We start from the raw sequence: 23,678 nt of genomic DNA, 5'->3' as shown, positions 1-23,678 counted from the left end.
CGTTCAGTCAATACCGTGATAAGACGTATGAAAGTAACACCTAACACCCCGACAACTAAACATTAGCTTGAGCCAGAAACTCAATAACGGTGTTTGGAACAGCACCTTCCACCTGAAGACACACGTCCATGAGCAGTATGACATGACGCACTAGACAACCACGAGTGTGCGTTTACAGAGGAAGTCCGCTATGGAGAAGATGAGCCCGGACAAGATCGTAAAGACTTGCCACACTATTTGTTGAGCTTTTAACAGGCTTTTAGTCACCGTGTTTCATCCCTTAAAGGATCAATAGTCTTTCTACCTGATCTCACCTTTACCTCAGTGTCAAGTTCAGAGAAAAGCAGGAAGAAAAACTTCAACATCTGTTTCCACATTTAGGTCAAAACAAAATTATCATGATTCTGTTTGTTCCCATAGAACAAAACGTGCTGCAGTTTCAGTCTGTGGAGGTTCCCTAGATAGGGCAGTAACAATAACCTTCTCTACCTTATGTAGTGTTGACGTGGTGGTGCAGTTGTTATTATGGCTGCTGATTTGATTTGGAATTGGTCCCTTTTGGTCGATCCATTCTAAGGCAACTCTGACTCGCCTATTTACTTACTAGAAAATGTATTCCAGCCAATCCACCTTCTGTATTGTTCTGAAGTGAGAGGAAACCCACATGGACACTTTTTTATCATTCATTTTTACTGCCTTTGTGTTATTAAAATGACAAATGAAATATAATCAGTGTAATAAAAAGCCCTAACCATACATCAAGGACTTGCTTTTGAGAAGCTCTTCTAAGACGAAAAGGAGTGAACTTCTGTAACTTGCATACCAAAGCAGCACATCATGCCCAGTCACAGCCACATGAATTACATCAGTTCACAGGAAGGAAGAAAACAGCCCAACATATGGGTGTATTTTGTTTTCCCTATTTTGTAATCTTAGTCCCTATTGCCCCAGACTAGCTCAGATGTTGTTGCTTGGGGTGACTAAACTACGTTCAGATATTTCCATGCACGAATGACTTTTGTGTTAACCAGATTGAAAAGAACTTTAATTATTGATAAAATACAACCTACAACATCGAACAAAAACCTCTCACCGCAGACCTGCACTGATTCCGATGATACGAGGAATTAAAAAAGACTCTAAACAACAAAACAAGTTGAATGAAATGAATTTCTTTTGAGGGCGAGGTTACTATTACACATGGGTTGGATTTCCACGGGTGACTCAGAACATCTGGCGAACGTATTGCATTGCTGGATCCTGATTCAACGCTGCCCTTTCAGCAGCTGGATGAGGCGAGCTGTCCTTGCTTAGCTGGTCTCCCTGACGTTATGCTTTTTAAAATGGTCCTTCAGTGGTTTGATTCGTATCACGTCTTTATGTTTTGTCCTGAACAAGCTGCAGCCATGCAAAACCTTTACCTTGTCTTGTTAAGACGTCCAGATTTAGTTTCTTGGCTAACAGGGTGAACTTTTCCTCCTGTGATGTAATTGTTCATCTCTGTTTACATTTTATTTGGTGAACAGAGAATCGGCCCAGTCACTGATTAAAGGAAAATGATTCTGCTGCAGTTTGTTGTGTTTTGTATTCTGTGTACATGTTGTTCTTGATGCTTTCGGGTTGTCCTGCAATTCGTGACCACTTGTCAATAGTGTGTTTGTTGTGTTTAAAGGGGGCTAACAAAGCATGCAGAGAAACAGATGGACTACAGTCAGTAATTGTAGAACTACACAGTGCTTCTAAATGGTAAGTGGAGCTGATAAAATGGACAATGTGTGTAGGTGGTTTAATGTTATGGATGATCGATGTATAAAGCCCTTGTTGAATCTCTCCAGCCCTCAGGAAAGGTACAGCACAGAACTAAGTTTTTGAGATTGAGCAACGTTACAAAAGCATGCACAGGAACACACGCTGGTAAAAAGCCAGTGCCACATGACTGTCATAAACAATTACTAAATCCGAAGTTATAGGACTTATAAACATTGCACTTGCTCCTCTGCTGCACATAAAATGTCTAATTCGACCCGTTATTCAAAATAAAAGTATAAATAAATGAGAAATGTTAAAGTAATACAGGATGAGGGTGAACTCCTGCACACACATGCATGCAAACTTCACTCCGACACGTGGAGCTTTCAGTGTGTGCGTGCATGGTTCTGGATCCTGCGCGCGGCTTTGGTTTGGTCAGAGCGCGCGGGCGCACGAGCTTTAATCAGCTGCGCGTTTTATTGTCCCACCATACGGTTTAGGACGAGCTAATATTTAACACACAGAATTGGAACTTCACCTGTGATCGTTAATAGATCCGCTCAGTCAAGAGGAATAAACACACACACACACACACACACACACTCTGTGCTCGCGCTCGCGGGATCCACTTCAGAATCTGCGCTGTTACCGAGCAACGGATCAGGGACGTTACCGCGCGCGCAGGAATGGTCAGTACTGTACCTCACTACTTATTAAAGCTGCTCATGGTGGCACCTGGTGCATTCCGAAAACTTCTGTGTGCATGTGAGTTTGCATGTTCTCCCCGTGTCTGCGTGGGTTTACTGCGGGAGTACCGGTTTCCTCCCACAGTACAAAGACGTGTAAGTGAGATGAATAGTGTGTATGTACATAAAGAACGCTCTCCATGGCTCATATTGAGATACATTTCGGAGTCTTGCGACAAAGTTAGGAACTCCAACAATCAAATGTAATGTTTGATGAGTTTCTTAGTTTGGAACAACCGTAAACATGACAAAGAGCTCATTGGCCCAAGTGCAAAAAGAAATTTTGGGGCCCCTCAACAAATGTCATATATATATATATATAGTTATATATTATGTCAAGCTAAATAGGAAATATATATAGCAAACACACACACACACACATATATATATATAGTTATATATTATGTCAAGCTAAATAGGAAATATATATAGCAAACACACACACACACACACACATATATATATATATATATATGTTATAAATGGTTTATTTCATATATATATATATATATATATATATATATATATATATATATATATATATATATATATATATATATACAGTGTATCACAAAAGTGAGTACACCCCTCACATTTCTGCAGATATTTAAGTATATCTTTTCATGGGACAACACTGACAAAATGACACTTTGACACAATGAAAAGTAGTCTGTGTGCAGCTTATATAACAGTGTCAATTTATTCTTCCCTCAAAATAACTCAATATACAGCCATTAATGTCTAAACCACCGGCAACAAAAGTGAGTACACCCCTTAGTGAAAGTTCCTGAAGTGTCAATATTTTGTGTGGCCACCATTATTTCCCAGAACTGCCTTAACTCTCCTGGGCATGGAGTTTACCAGAGCTTCACAGGTTGCCACTGGAATGCTTTTCCACTCCTCCATGACGACATCACGGAGCTGGCGGATATTTGAGACTTTGCACTCCTCCACCTTCCGCTTGAGGATGCCCCAAAGATGTTCTATTGGGTTTAGGTCTGGAGACATGCTTGGCCAGTCCATCACCTTTACCCTCAGCCTCTTCAATAAAGCAGTGGTCGTCTTAGAGGTGTGTTTGGGGTCATTATCATGCTGGAACACTGCCCTGCGACCCAGTTTCCGGAGAGAGGGGATCATGCTCTGCTTCAGTATTTCACAGTACATATTGGAGTTCATGTGTCCCTCAATGAAATGTAACTCCCCAACACCTGCTGCACCCATGCAGCCCCAGACCATGGCATTCCCACCACCATGCTTGACTGTAGGCATGACACACTTATCTTTGTACTCCTCACCTGATTGCCGCCACACATGCTTGAGACCATCTGAACCAAACAAATTAATCTTGGTCTCATCAGACCATAGGACATGGTTCCAGTAATCCATGTCCTTTGTTGACATGTCTTCAGCAAACTGTTTGTGGGCTTTCTTGTGTAGAGACTTCAGAAGAGGCTTCCTTCTGGGGTGACAGCCATGCAGACCAATTTGATGTAGTGTGCGGCGTATGGTCTGAGCACTGACAGGCTGACCCCCAACCTTTTCAATCTCTGCAGCAATGCTGACAGCACTCCTGCGCCTATCTTTCAAAGACAGCAGTTGGATGTGACGCTGAGCACGTGCACTCAGCTTCTTTGGACGACCAACGCGAGGTCTGTTCTGAGTGGACCCTGCTCTTTTAAAACGCTGGATGATCTTGGCCACTGTGCTGCAGCTCAGTTTCAGGGTGTTGGCAATCTTCTTGTAGCCTTGGCCATCTTCATGTAGCGCAACAATTCGTCTTTTAAGATCCTCAGAGAGTTCTTTGCCATGAGGTGCCAAGTTGGAACTTTCAGTGACCAGTATGAGAGAGTGTGAGAGCTGTACTACTAAATTGAACACACCTGCTCCCTATGCACACCTGAGACCTAGTAACACTAACAAATCACATGACATTTTGGAGGGAAAATGACAAGCAGTGCTCAATTTGGACATTTAGGGGTGTAGTCTCTTAGGGGTGTACTCACTTTTGTTGCCGGTGGTTTAGACATTAATGGCTGTATATTGAGTTATTTTGAGGGAAGAATAAATTGACACTGTTATATAAGCTGCACACAGACTACTTTTCATTGTGTCAAAGTGTCATTTTGTCAGTGTTGTCCCATGAAAAGATATACTTAAATATCTGCAGAAATGTGAGGGGTGTACTCACTTTTGTGATACACTGTATATATATATGTATATGTGTGTGTGTGTGTGTGTGTGTGTGTTTGCTATATATATTTCCTATTTAGCTTGACATAATGCATGCATAAAACCTGCAGCCAATGGGTGGGGCAGTGAGGTGGGTGGTTGAGTTCATGTCATGGAGGGGCCCCCACTGCCATGGGCCCCAGTGCACCCGCCCCCCCTGTAGTTACGCCACTGATGGGAAAGGAAGGAACTGTGGGGATACTCTGACACCCGCCACATTTCTCCACTGTGTTAAAATGTTAGTTGTTTTTATTAGTGCAAAGTTGAAGTATCTGGAGAACAGAGAACAGCTGCTGAACAACTACTAAAACAATTATTAATTATTAATCAAACTACGTCAATAATAAGATAAGATTATCATCGCGGGGTGCTTACATTCCTTTCCTTTACCACAATCAAATCACAAACGAAAACACAGCAGACTCCTGTGCTAAATAAATCCTGAGCATCTTATGACACTATTAAGTGTGTAACATTTGTCACACTAAAAGATTTTAGATCAATAAACAAAACACAGATTGTAAAAGCAGACACTTTTATTTAAAGGGATTTTAGTGTAAGCTTTTAAGGATTAAAAGTCTTGCTCAGGGGCCTAGCAGTGACAGCTTGGTAGTGGTGGGGCTTGAACCAGCGACCCTACAATAAATAGTTCAGTATCTTAAAGATTGAGGTAACACTAAGCTGGTTTCTCGGAATATATCTCCATTTGATTACATTTATTGTCAACATGTGGCAGTTATTTATGGGTTTCATTTATGATCTTAGATTTATGGCAGAGAAAACGGCTGTTTCAAACTGGGCTTAATTATTTATGACTTAACTTGTCTGATACACACAACTTGTGTATAATTTACCTCACCATTATTTACTCAGTACCATGTACTAACCAACACTTGTCTCTAGTCTCGTCTTCCTTTACTTATTTTAAGCATTCTCGTATTAATGTGATGTCGTCTACCTGCACTGTACTGTACTGTCTTACACTTTGTTCTATGTTGCACCTTGGACCTGGAGGAACGTCGTTTCGTTTCAATATGTCCTTGTATATAGCTGAAATGACAATAAACCTCTCTTGACTCTTGACCAACTCAAGACAGTCATAATCAGAATGCTACAAAGTGAAATATAAAACTTTCTACACCACCAAATAAATCATGTAAGAAGTTGTATGTGAATAGGTTTATAAAACACATGAAAAATAATAATTAACAAACGTTTTCTAATTGATCAGTTACAAGAAACCAGAATGTTCCAGGTTAATGTAAATAAATAACAGGACACAGCAGATGCTAGACGAGGCAACAGGTTACTTGTATGCACTAAGCTGACATTCAATCATGTGTGTTGTATACATTTGACATTGTGTGACTTTTAACAACATGATATAAAATAACTAGATCAGGTTTCCTTTATTTTTGTCCAGATGTACATGCTCTTATAATAAAACATTTTAATTCTTCTTTCAGCATGTTGGGAAGATACTCCTCGCTGTCTTCGGTGCAGCAGTGGTGATCACCTTAATAGCCGTCCCAACAGCTATATTCCTCAATGGTATGTCTCATTCACAAACGATAGGTTATTATTAAACGATCTGGTTATTATGGCCAAGTAACTTAATCTTTGTTTTACTTAATCACAGAGATATCTTACAGTTTTTCTCCTGGTCCATTTGATCAGTAACACACTTCAGTCCAGTTGAAGGTGCTAATTTCTTGGATAATTCATGAAAGATCTGATTTTTAGGGATTCTTGGATCACAAGAACTCCAACAATGTTGTTTTTAGCCTCAGGTTTGAGTTCTTCCCAATTTAACAAAGCAACCACTGTTGTATGTACCTTGTACTTGTTGTCAGTTGTTTGTACACATCCTGGGACCTAAATATCTTCAGAAATGGTTCCAAAAGACTTTTCTGTTTTCCAAAAATCTGCTTCCTGAGACCTGTACTGAGCTTTCAGGACCTTCTGATTGTAACCCTATTTATATGAGCACAGAGAAGTCACCAGCTGTTATCCATAATCATCAACCATAATCATTAGTCATTCATTAATCATATTTGTGACCAAGACATACTTAGTTTCATTTATAGCAAATCCATTAAATACAAGTGCGCATAAACTTTTACCTTGTGTGTGATGTTTGTATTCAGTTGTGTTTTAAAACTCTTTATGGTTTCACAGAAAAGAAGACAGAAGACCCCAAGAGGACCTTTACACTTCATGACTACTTCAACAGCACCATCAGAACCAGATCCTACAACCTGCGCTGGCTTTCTGGTGAGCAAGCAATGTTCAAATCCCCCAGTGCTCAGGTTGTACGGTGTGGTCCTGAGAGCTGAGGTCAATAATCACATTCCTTTGTTTTGTTCTACAGATAACGAGTATCTACATAAGACACGAGAGGGCTCTGTTTTTCTCTTTAATGTGTCCTCAGGGACTGGACAGGAGTTTCTGAGCCGTGAGCTGTTTGTAAGATCAATTCTGTTCTGTTTGTGTTGAATTGCAGCACAAAGTATATGGCCAGAAGTATGTGGACACTTTATTATGAGCTTACTGGACATTCCATTCCAAAACCATGGTCAGGAATATGAAGTTGATGACCTCATAGACACACAATAACAGCCTTAATGATTTGGGGAAAGTTCTTCACAAGATTTTTTGCTCATTTTGTCAAAAAAGCATATGTGAGGTCGGTCACTGATGCTGGATCGCAGGGCCTGAATAACAAATGAGTTTCAGTTCATCAGTTCAATCAGTTAATTCCAAAAGGTGTTAATTGGGGTTTAGGTCCGGGCTCTGTGCAGGTTGCTGTAGTTCCTCTACACCAAATTTGTCAAATCATGTCTTTATGAAAGTCTTTTTGTGCGCAGTAGACCAGTCCTGCTGGGAGAGAAAAAGGCCTCCCCACTGTTGTCAAAGCATGTAGACTAAAACACCTAAACCCAATAAGTAAAAGGGGTGTCCACATACTTTTGTGTTTGTAACTGAACAAAATGGTGTATTTATGAGCATAAACAAACGATATTTTACTAAACAAAGAGGAAAATCAATGGAAAAGTGAATAAAAAAAATCATACAGAGCCTCTACAAACACTTTAAACATCCATGTTCATACAACAGCTTTTGTTAATCTGCTATTAAAAACCCCCACAGAACCACTAATAATCCCTGGAAAGCCTCACATCTTTGATTTTCAAATTTCAAATGCGAGATGTAAATAATGGCCAGATCACAGCAACAATGCTTTACTCTCTACAGGACTCCGTCATGGCCATAGATTACATGGTGTCAGCGGATCACAAGTTTGTGTGTTTGCTGAATAACTACAGAAAGGTGAAGTGCTGAATGCAATCATTATTCATCTGTAGCTCCTGCACTTTCTTCATCTGTGTTATCTGTTCTCCTTCAGGTCTGGAGACACTCATATACCGCGTCTTACCAAATCTACAACCGCGAGAACGGGTCAGTGACTGTTTCAAACAGATCTGATTAGGCTCACTAATAATCGTCAAGTAATTAAATGTCAAGCAACATTTCTACAAAAGCAATCAGTTTGTTTCAAACCATAAAATTCATTAAATTCAGAGAAGTTGTAATTAGGTTTGAAAGTCCAGTGTGTTTATTCTTTTAAATATGTGATCAACAATCTGAAGTATGAACAATACTTTGATTTTAAAATATATAGTATTAATATAAAGGTAATAAAAGCTACATTAGCTGTTACAGAACACTGGTGTTAATTCACTCGTCATTTTATCTCGATAATTTTGTGATTAGAAAGTGTCCACTATTTAAAAACGTACTTGTTAAATACTTGTTTCCTCTCACTATACCTGTTACGAGGGTTTTGCTCTGTGTTCAGGAGTTTCATCACTACAGATATCCCGGATATGGTTCAGTACTTGGCTTGGGCTCCAACTGGCCACAGTCTGGTAAGCATCACTAAAAATATTAACACTAAAAACATTAATATAGATTGTAGATGTTAAGCATGTGCTAATATTTAGTCATGCTTCATGTCTATAATATTTAGTGATTTATTTAAGGTACAAAAATCACACTGAACATGTAACAGATGTTGAACCTTTAAGTCTGTTTCCATTTATATTACTTTTTTGTTCACCTTAATAGTGTGGTGTCAATTTGAGGTGCCATAAAGGCCAAATTCCAATATTTCTATTTTTTATATACGAATATTTTTTACCTCTATAATTAAACAATGACTGTAAAATAGCTACACAACTGAAAATGCCCATATACTCTTGGAGCAATACATAGAAAGTTTACAACAACATTTGCTGTAATTAACTTGCGAAGAGGATACAGAGGATGATAAAAAGGTCAGATAAAACAGAAACATTACACTGTAATGGTGAACACAGCACCAGTCAGGAAGACTTTGCTTCACATGTTCCATGTGCCTCAGCTCCTCCCATAACTGTAGTGCTGTAAAGGTTAAAGATCTTTACGATCGTTCCTAGTACAGACGTTATCTCCGTTTGTGCTGACTGCTGACCTTTAATCACCCTCATCAGCTACAGTATATTTATCCTTATCAGTGTGTGAATAATCTGTCACGGACTTCCCACATTATAAAAAAACTGAAATATCTCACCTCTCTGGTATGTATGTGTGTGTGTGTGTGTGTGTGTGTGTGTGTGTGTGTGTGTGTGTGTGTGTGTGTGTGTGTGTGTGTGTGTGTGTGTGTGTGTGTGTGTGTGTGTGTGTGTGTGTGTGTGTGTGTGTGTGTGTGGCAAATCTGCACATTACAAGTAACATGACCAGAGACTTCTGTCCTGTAAAAGGGGGGGTAGAAGCTGTATTTGCTGCTTTAAATTGCCCATTGGATGGTGTGTGTGTGTGTGGTGCCTTGCCCCGGGTCAGTTACTCTCTTGAGCCCAGTGTACGCTTATGGCTGGTGGACTCTGACCAGTATAAAGTGGATAGAGAAAATAAAGGAACAACGGATGTTTGTGTTTACTTGATTTTTATACATTACTTTTTTAATTCATTTCTTTATTTAAATACCTGACAAATGAAATAATATGTCTGAGATTTGTAGTAAAATATTACTATACCATAAACACTACAGCACAATGAATGAATGAATGAATGAATTAAATCATAATCATGCTCCTCCCTCTTTATTGCTATAACTGCCTTCACATCCTGCTGGCAAAGCTGGAGTTAATCCACACCAAACTTTTCGAACCATGACTTTTATTTTGGACCTTCAGAAAATGTCCTCAAGTTTAAAACATATAAAATATTAAATATAAGGGATTTTTTAAAGTCAGATTGTACTTCTTAATGTTGATATTATGTAGATTATATAAATAAAAATGTTGTAATATTTATTTTCTTTATTTGTCTTTAATTCCAGGCGTATGTATGGAAGAATAATGTTTATGTAAAGTCCAGCCCCACTTCACCATCAGAAGAAGTCACAGACAAGGGAGCTGAAAATCTGCTCCTCAACGGCATCCCTGACTGGGTGTATGAGGGTAAATAATGTGTATGAGGGTAAATAATGTTAGTGTAGCTGTGGGAAAAAGTTCTGTACAGATCTACAGCACACAAATCTTTCACTAAAACATTTATTTGGGACAGATTAATTATTACAGTGAAAGTAACATTTTCCTTTTTTTAAATCAGGTCAAAGAAAACCAAATCATGTTTTAGCTTAGAAGTGATGTGACTGAGCTCCACAACTTTCAAACAAGACCAGTAGGTCCCTGAAAAGTCTGGTGCCGGTTATTTAACCCTTTTGGACCTGCTTCTTCCTCTGTTTGTCTGATTTCACTTTTCAATTCGTCTTGTTTATCATTCTCAGTCGGGTGTTTCTAGCAACAGGATGAATGTCTGAAAGCATTTCCTCTGTGGTGGTGCCGGTATAGATACCATCAGCTAGCTAAATACATTTCATCTATAATTTCCTCTAAAATGTAAATCATTTTGGTCAAAAGAGTCAATGTACAGTATACTGAAATACAGTGCTGTGAGTATTTGTCCCCTCACACCAAATGGGTTTAGATTCTTATACAAAGTGTAAAATAAGACTAGAGCACACAGATAAACAGTACTTTAATAGTAGTGTGTATGTGTAATGTAAGTATTTGATATACCAACAGAATGTGGTGAATCAGAACACTGAAAGTCATGTTTTCTGTAACCAACAGAGGAGATGTTTTCCACCAACCATGCCATGTGGTGGTCTCCAACAGGAAAATACTTGGCCTTTGCCGAGTTTAACGACACAAATGTACAAACCATCGAATACTCCTGGTATGGAACAGGCCAGTACCCTGAAACAGTATTCATCCCGTATCCCAAGGTAAGACCGCAATTTATAAACCAGATTTGTTTTTATTTCGTCCGGTAAGATGCTTGTGCAGCAGGCAGGGGTCGCCAGTGTGCACAGAGAAATAAAAAATAGTAAAATTTAATTGAAAGAAAAACATGTAAAAATAAAAATGCTTAACCAAGAACTAAACAATGTGGATGAATACAAAATGATTGTTTATATAAGTTATATCAGTTCATTTTTAAAATAAAGGTTTGAGGACTACATGGTGCATAACTGGTCTTAAATGTGTGTGTGTTTTTCCAGTAAAGAGATTACTGGCATTAAAAAAAGCACCCAGCGTCACAAACCTAACCATAGAACATACCGATTTGTTTTTAACTAACTGACCTTCATTTTTTAAAATGTTTCTGTTTTTGTATTTTGTTCCAGGCAGGAACGCCAAACCCAACAGTGCGGCTTTTTGTAGTAGACGCATCAAATGTATCCAGAATTATGGAAATTATTGTGCCAAGTCCTCTTGGCGCAGGGTAATATGAACAGAACACGTGCTTGTGGTTTATGGTTTACCGGATCTTTTTTGAGTCTTATGCAAAAGTTTGGACATCCCTGGTCGAATACTGTCATCATTTCCCTTCACCAATCCCCCTTTTATTTGCTTAAAAAACATATTGAAAATTATGTTGTAAAAAGATAAGGCATTTGTGAAATTTATGGCACAATTAATATTGAATATTTTGTTTTTGTAATATAAATGCAATATAAATGTAACAATAACCATGTAAACTCGTGAAACATTTCTTCCAGCATGTTGACTTCTTTTTTTTTCATTCTGGTGACACTTGTAGCCTAGTGGATGGAGCTTTGGGCTATCAGTCAGAAGGTTGTGGGTTTAAATCCAGGCTACTGTTGGGTCCTTGAGCAAGGTCCTTTACCCTCTTGGCTCCAGGGGTGCTGTACAATGCCTGACTCTGTGCTTTGACCCCAGTGGCTTCCAAGCTTTTGCATAAGACTGTACAGAGTTAAAATTTGAATAAGGATTGATGGGACTTTTGTTGACATTATTATTGTTATCCTTTTGTTAGAGATCACTACTTGAGCACCGTGACATGGGCCACAGATGAGAGAATCGCAGTCCAATGGCAAAACCGGACTCAAAATTATGTGGTTCTGCAGATGTACGAACTCGATGGAGACTCCTGGAGAGAAAGCTCAGTAAGTGTTATGTAGTGAATCTAGTGTTGATAACTGGTAATGTAAGGGTGTTCGTATGGCACTCTGTTTTGGGTGTATACTGCCCTGTGTACAGTCAGGCAAGCTTTACATGGACTGGGCTTAGAGGCTGTAGGTTGTTACTCATCTCATAAATAAAGACAGCAGCATCTAAGTCCATACAGCAATGTACCCATATTTCAGCAGCTTTAAATTTAAATCTATTTGGTTGTTCTTGATTTACTGTTGCTATACACCTCTGATAAATTGGTAATATTTTTCTTTAATATACTTTATATAAGTTTAATATACTTGTTTATTGCTGTTTTTTTCAGCCAATAGTTTTGAGGAGCACTACAGGTTGGGTTGGTCGGGTATGTAATGCATTTTCTCTAGCTTACAGAATCCTTTTCTTTTCTTTATTATATCTTATTATATCTTTCTCTTTTTAAAATGAAAAACTCACATCTTTGTCTTTTTTCTTCTGTTAGTTCTCTCCGAGTGACCCAGTGTTTCGGCCTGATGGTTCCAGCTGTTACTACATTCTGAGCGACTCGAAAGGCTTCAAGCACCTTCATCACATCAGTGGAGTGAGTTATCAATGCTTTATTCACACAGTTTAACACGCAGAACTCCGGTGGCGCTGATTTTAAATCATTGTGCTGCTGTTAATGATGGTTGGATTGACAGGTGGGCTGTGTGGGACTGCTGATTGGCTGGGAGGGAACAGAGGATGTTAATTGCTTTATTATATTTATTTATTAAGATTTATTTATTAAGATAACATCATGTTTTACACTTTGGTTACATTCCTGACAGACACGGTAGTTACAAATACACAATTTACCTTAAACGTCTTTGTACTGTGGGAGGAAACCCACACAGACGCAGGGAGAAAATGTAAACTGACCTTGCTGCTGTGAGGCGACAGTGCGAGCCACCGAGCCACCGTGCCAGTGACCAGTAAAAAGCAGATTTAGTATCGGAATTAAAAATGATTTACATTTGTTTTAAATGCTTTTTTCATTCATGAGAATAAGAGTAGATGGTTTGGTTTCGAGATTGGGGTACACATAGACAAAATGCTGCCAAAGTGTGGACACCTGCTTGTGATCCTATTCAAAACAGTGAATTTAAAATGGCTTTACTGTTTCCCTCACTTTTTAAATGGCTGCAATTCTGGTCATTTGTTTTTCTTTTAAGATCTCTAATTACTTACACTGTGTCCTTGTTTTTGTTCTGTTTCCAGATGTTTTTTTTAATTTCTTGCTTACCCATTTACACATTAATTAATGAATGTACGCACATGATGTACTTGAATGCCGTTAATTAGTGACTCTTTGTTTCAGAACACTTACACACCCATCACATCTGGAGAATGGGAGGTTACTGACATCCTTAAAGTAACCAAAGATACCATGTAAGTTTACACCTCATTTCTAAGAGTAAAAATATGTGTACAAATCTGACAGCTTTAGAGAACAAGTACAGGACTGAACAGAGGCTCTTTTGGGCTTTTGGGATCAGAACTAAGGGAAAACTTTGACTGCTGATCTCTTACTGATTATATTTACATTCATATTTTTGTATTTGTTCACAGATACTACGTAAGTAATCAGCACAACGGGCATCCAGGGCAGAGAAATGTTTACAGGTGAGACGGCAAATCTCAATCACAAGATATCTTCACTTTTATCAGGTCATTCTGTAAAATCAGGGTTAATAAAACATCATGTATCAGTTTTTATGTATTATGTATCATGTATTATTTTATAATCCCATTGTGACATCATTAATCATAACCAGCTGTTTTCATGCACTTCAGTGATTATTGTGACTGTGTTTTGTCTTTTTTAGAATCACTCTTGATGGTGCTGATTATTCCCAACCCGTCTGTCTCACCTGTACACTGATGGAGAACAGGTGTAATTATAACTCCGCCTCCTTCAGCACAGACGGTACCTACTACCGGATGGACTGTTCAGGTACGTCCTGATGCACTTATACTCATCTACACCTCAACAAGCTTAATAATCTGAAGTTATGTTTGCTTTAATAAGTATGTAAGCTGTGTGCATTTCATGAACTGCATTACTTGGACAATAAAAACCAAGAAGCAGTGCAGGACACTCTGTTTAAAATATGATCAGCTTAGTTTGTTAATGCACAAATTAAAAAGCTATAGAACTGTGACGTCTAAATAATTTCCCCCTCTTTTATTTATGCACATAAATACCCACATGAAGTGTACAGTATGTATGCACTGGGGTACACGACATGGCCAAAATGGGCCATGAGGGGGCAGCCTTGTAGTATCACTCACGGTAGTAAAATTGGATGCCCAACAGGTTCAGATCAGAACACTTTAGGTCATGTAGACAGAAGTGGTTGAATATAATCCATAAAAACATCTGTGTTTAGACTTTAGAGACCTGTCACTAATATGTTACCTTCCTGTTACATTTCTTATTTTATTTTTTTATTTTTGAAGGTCCTGGACTGCCTTTGTACACTTTAAGAGACACTCGAGGTGCTGGATCAGGTAAACTCACTTTAAACCAAATAAATAAATTTCATTTTACATTGTACCTACCCTGTTTACGAATAGAGTGAATAGAGTGTCTTGGTGGCAAAGCAAGAAATTAAAAGTGCCACACAGCATCACTTGATCCTCACCTATGATTACTGGCTTTAGGAAGTTTTGGATGTTCTCCCCATGTCTGTGTGGTTTCTCAGTGTGTTCATGTGGGTCTTCGCCAGTTACTTGGAATTTCTCCCAGTTTTCAAAACCATGAAGAAGGTGAATTGACTTTTCCAGATTGCCACCAGTTGTGTGGGTCTTCAAGGACATAATTGGCTATGTCTCAATGCTGGCCGAAGCCCTGCGATGGATTGGTGCCCTGGTATTCCTGCCTTGCGCCCAGTGTTTTCCTGTGTAACAGGACCTGCCAGGACCTGAACCAGAATAAAGCAGATGATGGCCACTATGTTTTTAAAATCATTTGAAAATAGATATGGGCCTTATTGCCAGCAGGCTGCACAGAATGAAACAATTCTGTAGTACTACAGTATACTATGGTTTGTGACACAGCCTATCAGTTCATTTTTATACTCTGTTGTAGACATACTGGACGAGGAGTCAAAATCTTTTGGCTCGTCGGTGTAAAATACAAGCGTAGTAGTCAAACGTGTCTGTAAAAATGGTTTCTTTTTCAGAGGTCAGGGTCCTAGAGGACAATAAGAATTTAGGACTGATTCTTCAAGATATCGCCATGCCAGTGGTAACACATGGCAAGCTGAAGATTGGCGAGTTTGGTGAGTTTACATCTAATAAAGTTTGTGTGTGTGTGTGTGTGTGTGTGTGTGTGTGTGTGTGTGTGTGTGTGTGTGTGTGTGTGTGTGTGTGTGAGAGAGAGTTCTATCAGTGAAGTGAAACAAGTATTCAAAAACATTTGTTTTTTTAATATACTTGCAGTATCAGTATTTAAATGAACGTATTAACACTTTTTTGGCAGAGAAGTTTTTATGCAGTTCATACTCTTAGTACTTATTATTCACTGTGTAACTGTTGTTCCTGCTGCTTTCTGGTTGACCTGCAACTTTTTTCAGACTACTGTTGTTTTCTTTTACCTTTCTTATCATTAATGTAACAGGACATTGTAAAATCTTACCTGAAGCACCTGTTAGAGGACTGTTTATGGTTCCATAAGCTTGATTTCTGCACTGCAAGTATATTCAGTAAAACAAATGTGATTTTTTTACTTGTAGATAACGTTACTGAACTTTAACTATTTTACCTTAGACCTCTGGTACCAGATGACCTTGCCTCCTAACTTCGACAAGTCTAAAAAATATCCCCTTCTTATTGATGTGTGAGTAATTTTAATATTATTTTATCTGTTATAAATATCATTAAGTATACTAAGTCAACCACGCCCTAAAATAGCAGCAGCTTTTAGGAATCTGTTTCTAACAGGGTTGTTTTTTATTTGCTAGTAACAGGTACGGTGACGTGCTCATGGCTAAAAGTATGTAGACACCCAAACAGCTACTCTATAATAAAGCCTCAGTGAGCTTTATTACCCCCCATTCTTTTCAAAAAGCATTTCTATAACTAAGCATTTTAAAACTAGACTGTGGGAATTTGCTTTCATTTAGCCCCACAAGGTCACTAATGATGGGCAACACTTGGCGTTACAACTGTGTCCACTGGTGTTGCCATCTAATATCTTGGCTTGTCATTGTTAGCTACGCAGGTCCATGCAGTCAGAAGTCAGACTCACGTTTCCGGATCAGCTGGTCCACGTATCTAGCCAGCACAGAGAACATCATTGTGGCTAGTTTTGATGGCAGAGGCAGCGGGTATCAAGGGGACAAGATCATGCACTCTATTTACAAACGCCTCGGTACCTACGAAGTGGAGGACCAGATCACCGCTGCCAGGTAAAAAATACCAGGATGTTATCAGAGTGCATCAGAGTTGTGTTGTAGGTCATACTAAATAGTCATATTAACGTAGTGACTTATTTAATGGCTTAGATTTCAATAATACTGCAAGTGTTCCTTCTGTTTTTAACTACATACATGGAAATAATAATAGTAATAATGTCCAAAAATTGGTTTATCATCAGTTTACTGTGGAATTAAAAAAAATACACTAGATCTACAAAAATATATCACCCATAAAGTAACAGTTTGTAAAGTTTCTCTTAATAGAGCTGTGATCATGATTTTTGGCCACTCTAAAAGCTTATTATTAGTATTATGTAGCCATTCCAAGCCATCAACTTTCTGCACCCAACCAGTTTCAGCAGCAGCAAAACAGCCCAGAACTTGTCGGTGTTAGCATTAAGTGGCACATGTTTAAGGAGTTTATATTAAGGAGCCTTTAATTGTAGATTTGAACAGACAAACATAAAGTATGAAACGTGAAATCTCTCGCTTTCTTAAGCAGAGAAAGTGTGATATATCCACACATCTCCACACATCTGTGTCAAGTATTTCAACTATTTTAAAAATACGTAAAGCATCTCAAACGACTTCATCATGACGGCAGGTTTACTCAACAGAGGGATTACGTATAGATGTTCTTGCCCTACATGGTGATCTTATGGAGGAAACAGAATTTGAGATTCAGCCACAGATGTAGATGTAGAGCATTACTGCCCACCTTTAAGCATTTCTCATCAGCTGAAGCACTTTGTTTGCACATGAAACGGTTCTGGTGTTAAATTTGGAAACTTAAATCACTGCTCATAAACTGACGAGTGTTGAAGAGCTCAGTCATGACGCCACAGATCAGAATAATGATAGCTGAACGCAGGGAGATGTAGGATAAAGGTCTTCGGTGAGGAATGGTACAGATATTAAGTTTAAGCTTATATACAGCTGAATCTTAAGATTATGTAGGCCTGTAATGTACCTTTAATGATTTCTGCCAATGTTCTTATTCTGTTACTGAATGTCTGTTACTTAATGGTGAGAAACCATTTCCAGTTCCCAGATGTTCCCAGTTCCTTGTCTGCTGCCACACCTCTGCTTTGACTGAAAAGATCTGCGAGGTCACCAACCACTTCTTTTCACCCACCAGAGATAGAGTCTCACAGAAAGCCATATTGTATACAGCCACGCCCTGCTGTCTGTGAATCTGTAAATCACAGAAGTAATCTTACTTCATAATACCCCAGAGCGTAATATTACCACCACACATGCTTGACAGGAGGTACAGCATTGTAAAATCTAAATGCATTACATTACCTTTTATCCTCCAAACACTGTTCTGTTTATTGTGGTAATATATTTAAATATGTATTTTGTCTGACCAAAAAACTCTCCCTCGGAAGGCTTTGTCCATGTGATCAGCACCAAACTTTAAACATGCTTTGAGACGCTGATTTGCTTGATGGTGGGCTGTGAGCACTGTACAATTCATGACAGAATTTATAAAAAGAAGTGCAATTTAATCTCTCAGTCACATATAGAAAAGCTTGAGGCAGGGTTTGAACCCAGGACCCTGGTGATGTGGTGTTTTAAAATCATTTGTTTGATTTTATTATTACATTCTATTATTGTTCCTATTTGCAGACGTTTCATTGATTTTGGCTACGTTGATAAGAACAGAATTGCAATCTGGGGTTGGGTAAGTGCACAAATATGCATATACTGTAGCTGCAGACATTCAACCACTTTATTGTTGTTAATAAATATACTGCATATATTTATTTCAAATATTCAAACAATACGTTTTGATTTTGTACTGAACAATTGAACAGTAAAGTGTGTACTTATAAGAATTCATAAGTGTATAGTGGGATTACTTGTTTGGTAATCACCAACCTGTGCTCATTTTAGGCTTTTTTGGTGTGTAATTGGTACTGTTATAGATTGTTATATATTGTGTTTATCATAATGAAAATGTCACAAGCTCACTATTACTGATGGTAAAACTGTGTTTCAGTCCTACGGTGGTTACGTCACCTCCATGGTTCTCGGAGCAGGTAGCGGCGTTTTCAAGTGTGGCATGGCTGTCGCACCAGTTTCAAAATGGGAATATTATGGTATGGAATCGATATAACAATATACTCAACCAAGTCGTGTTTTTATCTGCTTCAGACTTCCTCATCTTGGACATTTTGACTTACCGATTGCTAACTGAATTGCCGTAGGATTGCTAGGACGCCTCATAGTGCAGATTAACCAGTAAAATGAGGCACTTGAACGCTGCACGGATAAAAAAATATTTTAATTGCTAAACACAAACCTTACATTTTCAATTTCACAGAAAATTGCATATTACATGAGAAAAGGTTCGTTTCATGGTCCGTGACGCGATTTTCACGATCGTAAATTAAGTAGGGCCTTAATTATAACCCTATGAATCGATGCACATCAGACCGCAGCACTGCTGATTATTTCTACACATTTGGTTTATTTCTGTATTTTGTTCATCTTTTGCTAAACAGACTCCATTTACACCGAGCGCTACATGCTAACCCCGGCGGAAAACCTGGCCTTCTATCAGGTACGTTAGCACAGATTTATGTTACGCAGCATCAGATTTTCCCAAACTGACTCTGTAGAGAACGTGAGTCAGCGTGGAGCTCGGGGTTCTGATTTATACACTAGTACTTCTGCGTTCATGGTTGATAAGTGTGTATAAACGTGTTGTGATCTTTACAGAATTCCACAGTGACGGGAAGAGCGAAGAATTTCAGCTCAGTTCAGTACCTGCTGGTACACGGCACAGCTGACGGTGAGGCTTTTCTCCTATACGTCACACATACACACACACACACTTCCATGACAGTCAGTTACAATCAACACTTTTGTGTAATACATTCTTATTTTCAGATGCACACAAACACGTTTACGGGTGCACACACACACACACACATACATGCTTATTTATTGATTCTCACTTACAGCTGCATCCTGGTCAAGATCCCTGTAGATGTGGTGCTGTCTGGAAACACTGGGTGCAATGCGGGAATCCACCCTGGGCAGACTCACACATTTACTCACTTGCTCACTCACTCATTTAATCACTCACTCACTCATTTAATCACTCACTCACTCACTCATTTACTCAATTACTTATTTACTTACTCATTCACTCACTCACTCACTCACCCACTCACTCACTCACTCACCCACCCACTCACTCACGTACCCACCCACTCACTAACTCATTCACTTATTAAGGGGCAATTAGGAGCAACCAATCTAACTTCTGCATGTTTTTGGAAGGCAGGAAGGTATTCTGTTTGAATAGTAAAAACCAGTCTGTGTTTGCAGCACATCAGCTTGGGTCCTGAGGACCTGGGTTTAAACCTTGCTATTTGGTCACCTTCTGTGTCCATGTATGCTGCTCCAAATTGCCCCCTGCAAACCTGACCAGAGAGAAGCAGCTAGTGGAAATGAATTGTTACTTATGGTCAAAAATGACATTTTTATGATGTGATTACCTCACTAAAACACTCAGACTATTAACTGGCGACTACTTTTGTAATTACTTACAGAGGAGTGATCATCGGCCACATTCCTTCATCACCAAGTTTTTTACTCTTACTGGCATTTCGGCGGTAACACCAGAAAACGCAGTTTATGACTTGATTGTTTAAACAACTGAGAGACTGAGAAACTGTTACTTAGGCAGAAACCGCTGTATGTACTGTATTTTTGTAATATTATTATGATGAAAGGGGTTTCTTCTCTATTCTCGCATAAATAAAATTAATTATAATTTTAATTTTAAATGATAAGTAAGTGATGTGCTTCCAACTGTATGGCAGTTATCTGGGAAAGGCCATTTCCTGTTCCAACATTTCTATACCTGTGTGTGCAAAGTTAACATCAGTGCCTGACCGCTCGGATTTTAACTAAATGGGCACACATGTACACAGACACATTCCAAAGTACACGTTACACATAAACTGTTAGTCAAAGCGTTGTTCTGTTATGCATGTTGCAATAATCAGTATTTATACTGCAGACACTTAATAATATCATGTTTCTGAATATATTAATCCTAATTATTTTGTATCTTTTTACAGATAACGTTCACTTCCAACAAGCGGCGCAGATCTCCAAAGCTCTCGTTGATGAACAAGTGGATTTTGAGTCAATGGTAAACAATGATGAGCCACAAATACATTTTTAATATGCACTTACTGGTCACTTATTAGGATCACCTTAATAATACGGGGTAGGGGCGCCCAGGTAGAGCAGCGGGGTAATCTGCTACCACACTAGTGCCAAGATTGACCAGCCGGCTGGGCGTCCTCTAGCAGCAGACAAAACTGGCCTCCAGTCTGCTGTGTGGGTGGAGTGGAGTACATTTACATTTACATTTTCAGCATTTAGCAGACGGAGTGGAGTGGAGTACATTTACATTTACATTTTCAGCATTTAGCAGACGGAGTGGAGTGGAGTACATTTACATTTACATTTTCAGCATTTAGCAGACGCTTTTATCCAAAGCGACTTACACAATGAGCGGAACACGATGAGCAATTGAGGGTTAAGGGCCTTGCTCAGGGACCCAACAGTGGCAACTTGGTGGTGGCGGGGCTTGAACCGGCAACCTTCTGTTTACTAGTCCAGTACCACTGAGCTATCACTGGCCCTGGAGTACTGATGGATTACTGATGGATTGATTACTGTATTGATCCCCAAAGAGAAGTTGGGGATTAATAAAGTAATAAGATGCCACCTCCATGCCAACCATCTTTGTAAGAAGAAAGCATTTTGTTTAGTTACAAATCTACATGCCTTGAGTTTACTAGATGTAACTGTGAGTGGTTTATAAAGCTGGATGGTTTAACCAATAAAAAAAAACATCTGTACTCTTAAGATTCTACATTAAGGTGTTGCCAGTTCCTCTAGAATGGACCGTTTTAACTGATTAACGTTTGTCGCATCCCTTTTCTCCCTCTTTCTGTCAGTGGTACACCGATGAGGATCACAGCCTCGGAGGATCAGCCAATCAGCACGTCTATACCCACATGAGTCACTTCCTTAAAAGCTGCTTTGCATAAGATGAAGCTTAAAATGTTGAAACATCTTGACATGAGTCAGTTCCTGGAAATCTACTTCTCATGAGACGTCTATCTAATCAAAACTGATCTTTACTTGGATTCTTACCCAGACTGCCTTTCCAAAAATACAGCAGCCAGTAAATTCCTCCTCTGCTCCTTAATCCTGCAGGAATGCTTGTGCTTCCTTGTACAGTTAAGGAACATCTACGTCAGGGCAGTTCTGGAGTTTAATGATTGTTGCAACTCTTGTTTTTCTGTGATTAAATTATACTTATAAAAATTAAGTTAATATCTGTATGTACAACACAGTGGGAGTCTGAGTGACCTCAGAACAGTACAGTACAGATCTGAGAAAGAGAATTATAGACTTTCACAATTTCTAAGCAACTTAATGTTGCAAGATAATTTAAAACCAAGACATGTTTATGAAAAGTATGTGGAACAGTAGTCCATGTAGAGCCTAAAGATGTGGAAGGTTTGAGATTCATGTGCTACAGCCTGATCAAGTGATAAGGTGCTTAACATTGCCCTGTTTTCAATTTTTAAAAACTTGAAAGTTGCGTTTAAGTGCCTTGTCTAAGTATCCACACTCCATGAACATTTTGAAGTTGGAATTGAAATGACTTGCCTTGTATCTAGCTCCCTCCATGCTGCTTCAAATATCCCCACAACTTGATGCTGCCACCACTATACTTCACCTGCAGCAAGGCCAGTAAGTCTTTAACTTGCAATGCGTCTTCCATCTGGACTAAACTGTTCTGCTCTTTATTTTCTGATCTTTATTTTACCTCCCCAAACGACCACTTTACATGTTTGTGTTGTTTGTGTAGATTTATACATATAATTTCAAAACACTGATCAGTTTAAGAATTTACTAATTGCAATCCACAATCCATACTTATTGAGATTTTTGCCGTATTGCTTTACTGTATGGATTATTCAGCATTTCTAGGACATATTTTGTGTAAAACATCAGGATATAAATTCTGTTTGCTGTCGATATAATGTAAGAAAATCAAAGCCAACTAAATATCTATTTTTTAGTAGAGAAAAAGCTGGAGTAAGCATCAGTGTGAATGCGGGTCTGTGTATTTTTACAGAAGATCAACATTGTACATTTCTAAGTAAAATTATTTATTATAAAATATATGTGTGTCATTTTGCACAAATAATTTAATATACATGTAATTAAATGTATACCTACACCGATCAGACATAACATTATGACCACCTTTCTATCAGAACCAGCATTAACTTGCTTCAAATCAGCAGTTTGAACTACAGTAGCTCGTCTGTTGGATCGGACCACACGTGCCAGCCTTCGTTCCCCACATGCATCAATGAGCCTTGGCCGACCATGACCCTGTCGCCAGTGTACCACTGTTCCTTCCTTGGACCACTTTTGATATTTATGGTACTCGGTCAAATAGCAGGAGTTTCAAATGCCTAGACACAGGGGTTCATTTGTCTATTAATGTTGGAATGTTCTGGTGGACCATGGTCCATTATTATGAGGGGTCTTCAAAAAGTTTCCACACTTTTATAATTTGATTGGAAGCGGTGAGGGTGGGAGGAGTAGTAATCGGTCGTGTCTGAGAGAGCTTATAGTCTGGATTTAACTCCATCTGATGTCATCTTTTTAGACTCTCAAAGAAGCTTTAAGGGGAAGAAGATTTTCATGTGATGATGATGTGAAAACATTTTTTGCTGACAGCATTAAAAAGTTGGTACAATGCTGGGAGAATGCACCTGAAGGTGACTACGTAGAACCCTCGAATAATATGGAACTTCATCTGCACATACCTAAAACATCATTTAGGCCTTACTGTCTTCGTCAGCATCTGGAAAAGAAGGCCAACGAGGCCCTAAGTCACACTCACTACCCCTAATAAGCGGTAACACCAG

The 23,678-nt window shown here is 38.8% G+C and overlaps 1 protein-coding gene across 1 annotated transcript; it reads left to right on the top strand.

Moving 5' to 3' along the window:
* Window positions 1–190: 190 nt before the first annotated feature.
* On the top strand, window positions 191–22,945 carry dpp4 (dipeptidyl-peptidase 4). Its single transcript, XM_062989284.1, has 26 exons — window positions 191–217; window positions 6,191–6,275; window positions 6,903–6,998; window positions 7,096–7,190; window positions 7,980–8,054; window positions 8,131–8,183; window positions 8,584–8,653; window positions 10,105–10,225; window positions 10,901–11,055; window positions 11,458–11,555; window positions 12,111–12,240; window positions 12,573–12,611; window positions 12,729–12,827; window positions 13,587–13,657; window positions 13,838–13,891; window positions 14,095–14,222; window positions 14,729–14,779; window positions 15,454–15,552; window positions 16,040–16,109; window positions 16,486–16,680; window positions 18,322–18,376; window positions 18,695–18,794; window positions 19,200–19,258; window positions 19,417–19,489; window positions 20,790–20,863; window positions 21,681–22,945. The coding sequence occupies exons 1-26, from the start codon at window positions 191–193 to the stop codon at window positions 21,771–21,773; spliced, it is 2,265 nt and encodes a 754-aa protein (XP_062845354.1). The 3' UTR covers window positions 21,774–22,945.
* Window positions 22,946–23,678: the final 733 nt, after the last annotated feature.

The sequence above is a fragment of the Trichomycterus rosablanca genome, chromosome 27, assembly GCF_030014385.1.
Source record: "Trichomycterus rosablanca isolate fTriRos1 chromosome 27, fTriRos1.hap1, whole genome shotgun sequence".
Classification (NCBI taxonomy): domain Eukaryota; kingdom Metazoa; phylum Chordata; class Actinopteri; order Siluriformes; family Trichomycteridae; genus Trichomycterus; species Trichomycterus rosablanca.
This window is presented reverse-complemented; position numbering and strand designations above follow the sequence as displayed.

Coding starts and splice junctions, on each gene's coding strand:
- dpp4 (XM_062989284.1), top strand. CDS start 191: ATGGAGAAGATGAGCCCGGACAAGATC. Junction 11,556..12,110: donor CCAAGTCCTCTTGGCGCAGG/GTAATATGAACA, acceptor TCCTTTTGTTAG/AGATCACTACTTGAGCACCG. Junction 19,490..20,789: donor GGTACACGGCACAGCTGACG/GTGAGGCTTTTC, acceptor ATCTTTTTACAG/ATAACGTTCACTTCCAACAA.